Genomic DNA, 5,708 nt, shown 5'->3' on the forward strand with positions numbered 1-5,708 from the left:
ATACACCGCGGATACGTTCTTAAGGAAAGTGATATACACGTCTCAAGAAATACGGTTTGTGATTTTTTAAAAATTTTTTACAACAATCTTAAAGACTGACATCAATATGGCTGACATCAATAACCTGATTCTAGAAAGTAAAAAGAAAAAATCGTTTCCAAAACATAGAAGGTATTTGTGAAACCACTTCTAAACGTGTCAAAAGTCGAGGTATTCTCTAGATAGAAATTCCAAAGGCTAGCAAGGTGCTCGCAGCAGTAGTGGCTTCTGATCATGTTTGTAAGGACCACGGATGAAGGTGAAGAAGAGGGAGACATATTCCGTATACTCTACCTACAAATGAGAGAAGCACAACGAGGTATTTTCTTATTTATCAATCTTAAATATTTTAAAATTGTGGGGGTATAGATAATTTTACTTAATTACTTGAAGAAATAAGTTTGACTTTTCACCTAATGATATTACTCTAAATCTGAAAGTAAAGAATATTTTGTTATATATTTATATATGAACGACATGCTAATGATTGACACATGCAATTAGATAGTCTCTAAAAACTACGATTTCTAGAATCACATTTTGAAATATAAGTTGCTTCTATGTAAAGTCAATATAACTTTAGAAGTTAGAATCATAAGGAAGAAAGATAGTATATTACTATCCTAAGAACAATACATTGAGAAACTTCTTAGGAAGTTTGAGTTTTATGATTTTAAACCCGTGAGTACTCCTTATGATGCAAACTCTAAATTAATAAAAAATAAAGGAAAATTTATATCGCCTCAATATGCCCAGATAATCAAGAGCTTATTGTACTTGATGAGTTTTTCTAGACCTGATATTGCTTATGTAGTAGGTAGACTAAGTAGGTAAACTCAATGTCCAAATCAAAAACATTGGGATGCATTTTCCAGGCTTATGAGATACTTAAGAGGTTCAATGGATTATGTCATTGAATATAATGGATTTTTCACTATACTAGAAGGGTACAATGATGCTAACTGGATAAATGATTCAGATGAGACAAAATCCACTAGTGGTTATCTATTCACACTTGGGGGTGATGCGATTACATGGAGATCAGCCAGGTAAATAATTATTACAAGATCAACAATGAAATCTAAGTTTGTTGCTCTTGAGATGACTGGTACTAAGCCTGAGTGGTTGAAAAACTTCTTAGCAAACACTCCATTAGGAATGAAACCAACATCATCGATGTCAATACACTATGATTTCCAATCGGCAATAACTGCAACTAAAACCAAAAATTACAATGGAAAGAATAAACATATACAATTGAGAAAAAATTTGGTGAAACCGTAGCTAAAGAGTGCAACTATTTCCATTGATTATGTGATGTCAGAATGGAATCTAGTAGATCCTCTGACGAAACCTCTAGGAAGACAAATGATATTAGAAACATCGAGGGAAATGTGACTTAAGCCACTTGCAAACAAATAAGTGATGGTAACCCAACCTTTGTGATTGGAGATCCCATGAATAAGGTTCATATGGGTAAGAACAAGTCATTCGTTAGTTTTGATAACACTAAATTGATTTTAATCAATTATGTCCATTCCCATGGTATGTGTGAAAGTGCTAAAGACTACATTATGAGAGGTTAAACTTTGCCATTAAAATTCTATGTGGCTAAAGAATTTTAGCTTAAACAAAGTTTTTAATGATTTTTATATCCCTTATGGGTGGTGTATGATTTGCAACATACACATGATGAAATCACCTATATCAGTGTTGAGTGAGGCCGCTTGCATGAGATCTTAGTAAGATCTCCAAAACACTCATGAATATTGGGCACACACATGGCCTAATAAGTGCAACACAACGACAACATAAAAAATTAGGGGAGGGGGGTGTATTGTGATTTGGTAAACCTCTAACACACGTCAAATGTCTTTGGTTCATATAGCTTGTTATACCAACTATACTGTGTGTTAAGTTTCTTGATCTAATTCTGATTCATATAGCTTGTTATATCAACTCTGATGCATTATAACCTATGAAACCTAGAACAAAAGTTTCTTATTTTTTTTTTTTTGCAATATATGGGAGATTGTTATAAAATAATAATAATTACAAAAAGAAAAAAACGTTAGTTTTAAACGTTGACTAGCAATTTTTATTTTATCATTAACGTTCAAAAGTGCACTGTTGTTTTGTATCATTAAAGTTCATAATTGCCAACGGTCAGTTTTTATTATTCATTAGTGTGTCAATGGTTTTTTACTAGAGCCATCAAAATGGGTCACAACCCGTGGGCTAACCCGGCCCGTCACGGGTTCGGGCCAGATTGAGTTTGAAAAATACAACCCACTTATATGCGGGTCAGATTTCAACCCGGCTCATTTAGACCTGGCTCATGCGGGTTGAACCCGTTGTGAGCCGGGTTGGCCCACCAACCCACCTACCTAATTTTATTTTTTTAATTTATTATTTTATTTATGAAACCCTAAAAATAAAATACTTTCTTCACTCATTGTGTATACCAAAAAAGTAACATCTGCTCTCACAAATCACTCTCACGGTATTTGCTCTCATTTGACGGTGCTCTCACCCTCACTTCACTGAAATTCTTCAAGGAAACACCCTTCCTTTTTTGTTCTCTTTTCTCCACATTTTTGTTTTCTCACTTCTCTTTCTTTCTTTTTCAAAAACCCTATAATGACAGAAATAGGGGTTTGCGAATTTGTTTTTTGTTCTGGGGGATTTGAAGACATGGAATGATTTTTTTCATGTTCTGACATGCTTGTATCAAATTTTGCTCATTTTATTTAAACAATTTGAGTATACATTATTTGAACAAACTCTTTTTGATATCTTTGAATTTGGGAAATTATGTTACGGATTAAACTATTATTTTTTTGTTGATGTTATTGAGTACTAGTTCTCTTTTTTTAGACTAATATGTTTTTATTGATTGTCGGAATTGGTCTTTAACATAATTTTTTAGGAGTGAAATTTGTTTAAATTTAAATTACATAAAGTTTGTATTTTTTTATTTAAAAAAAACATAATTAAATGGGCTAATGAGCCAACCCATTTACCCACCAACCCTTGGTGGGTCGGGCCGGGTTCAAGTTTTTCTGACTCGCTAATAAATGAGCCGGGTTGGGTTGGCTCACTAAGTGACCAACCCATGGTGGGCCGGGCCGGGTCGAGCCGGGTTACCCGTTTTGACAGCTCTATTTTTGACCAAGTTAATAGAGCATTTCCTACATTCCAAAAAAAAAAAAACAAAAAACCACACCAAATCAACTTTTCTCTTCTCCTCTCAAAAGGAAACTTTATTCCTCAAACTATCTTAGTTTTTCTTCTATCGTAGATAAGTTTTTAAGGATAATGATCTACACGCCTCAAAAAATACGGTTCATGATTTTGTTAGCTTTTTTACAAAATATTATATATATATATATATATATATATATATATATATATATATATATATATATATATATATATATATATATATGTGTGTGTGTGTGTGTGTGTGTGTAAATAATGTTTTTTAACTAATTCCTTTGTTAAGAGGATTATAAACATTGTAAGTAGGTTGTGTAATAGACTATTCTGACCTTAATAATAAAATGTTTGGACCAATTCCCTCATCACCTTTAACACCAAATATATTCATAAACAAATACTCAAATAGAGGTGAATAACAAAATAATTATAAGAACAAGGTTGAACAAGAAAAAAAGTTTGAGTAGGAAAAGTTCCAAAATATTTAAGAAATTAAGATAGCTTAAACATTTTTCCTAGGTTATTAAGTAATTAATTTAGATAATTTATCTCTCATAAGTTATTAAGTATTTAATTCAGATACACATTTATGCTAAGTTATATTACGTTAGCTAAATAATTCCGGCTAAAATTATTATATCAGATAAATTATTTTGACTAAAATATTGAGGTAAATAAATCATTTTAACCAAGCTATTGACTAATTGAATCCGATAATTTTTTTACTAATTGAGTTATGTAAGTCGAGTAAATTATATTTTAGCTAAAGTTAATAAGATATTGGAAATTGACATTGTGGTTGAGATAAAAAAAAAAGTTTAAGAATTTTTTGTTGTAAAAAGATAGAAGATTTTAGGAACTCTTCAATTGACTCGTTCAAGACATCTAAAAATATACAATCAACTTCAACAAACACTCAATGATACTCAAGACTCGTAATAGAGAAAACTTTTGCTTGATTAGTATCCTCTTAATCTAAAATCTTGTCTTTTCATTCACCTTAAACTTGAATCGTAATAGTAAAATACGTAATCATTTTCACTCTAAGATAAAATAAAAAAATTATATTTAGAGCATGTACATAATAGAAAGTTTGTCATAAAAGATAGATTATGTTAGATATTCACATTACAAATTAGACATATTTACATGTTTATAACTTTTGGATTTTGATTAGATAATCTTAATAAAAAATTTATTTTAAAACTTACAAATACATAAATAAATAAAAAGATATGTAATTATATTTATTATAAATTTAAGACTTGATCAAAGATAAAAGATGGGTCATGAAAATCGAAGTTATAACTAACTTCTCTAAAAAGAGTATTTTAACGGTGATATTGGATCTCCCACCTAAAAGACATTTGTATATTTGTATATTTATTCAATTCCGAACTTTTTATAACAAAAGTTCAGTTACATTTCTTATCACACTAATAATTATATAAAATTAAAAATAATATAACTATTTTTTTTACTTTTATTCTTTTATATATTTTTAAAAATAAAAATAGAGTTTCATATTTCAAAATAAATGATATTTTAAATATATAATAATTTACTTTAAGAATGTTTTCATCACCATCCGATCTATTTTCTCTACTCTAATAAAAGTGATAATAATGTATAATTGTTGTTACTATTAATTTTTACTATTAGTGTTGGAAAAGGCCTCCATTCCATATACTCGACATACATGATAATGGGAAATCATCTACCGTAAGTTCTCAAGAAAAATTCTTTCTTTGCACAAATTTGGTCGCATAATTTCGGTAAGAACAATACAGAATACGATAGTCGTGCTTTAAAGAGGCTCTGTAGGATGCAATAGGGCAGGAGCAACGGTGATTTGGACCATTGGATTAGATGATGAAAAAGTTGAAGACGTTGAAAAAGAGGAAAAATTTGGTTAAATCGGAGAGAGAAAAAGAGCCCATCGGGAACACGTGCTGCGTTCACTAGTCCACTGTCGCTTCCCATCTCTATCTCTTTGACAACGTTGTTCATTTCACCACCACTTCTTCCACTCTCTTTCTTCCCCTCTCCTTCTTTCCTAATAATAAAAAAATGTTGAAGCTTTCGTGTAATGGGCTCGACCGGGTTCACTCCCTTGCCCAATGCGGGTTTTCCGCCCGCCCCGCCTGTGTGGGCACTCGCCGGAGGAGGACTGNCATCGCTGGATTCCGGTCGCCTGGAGTCAGGGCATTTCCTGTGGTGGCGGTTGTGTCGGACAAGGACGGCGCGGTNGCGAGCCGGGTGGAAACGGAGGCCGGGACCCTGGCGGACCGGTTGAGGTTGGGGAGCTTGACGGAGGATGGGTTGTCTTATAAAGAGAAGTTCATTGTGAGGAGCTATGAAGTAGGGATCAACAAGACTGCCACTGTGGAAACCATTGCTAATCTACTGCAGGTCTTTGACTTTGATCTGTTCGTTCAATTGGGTGATTT

The 5,708-nt window shown here is 32.3% G+C and overlaps 1 protein-coding gene across 1 annotated transcript in view; it reads left to right on the forward strand.

Moving 5' to 3' along the window:
* Positions 1 to 4,923: 4,923 nt before the first annotated feature.
* LOC106758863 (oleoyl-acyl carrier protein thioesterase 1, chloroplastic) overlaps positions 4,924 to 5,708 on the forward strand; it is a gene marked incomplete at its 3' end in the record, with an annotated part of 4,589 nt that continues 3,804 nt past the window's right edge. The window contains 1 exon segment of the mRNA XM_014641863.2: positions 4,924 to 5,670. Coding sequence (XP_014497349.1) covers positions 5,329 to 5,670 — 342 coding nt within the window.

Source organism: Vigna radiata, chromosome 4, assembly GCF_000741045.1.
Source record: "Vigna radiata var. radiata cultivar VC1973A chromosome 4, Vradiata_ver6, whole genome shotgun sequence".
Classification (NCBI taxonomy): Eukaryota; Viridiplantae; Streptophyta; class Magnoliopsida; order Fabales; family Fabaceae; genus Vigna; species Vigna radiata.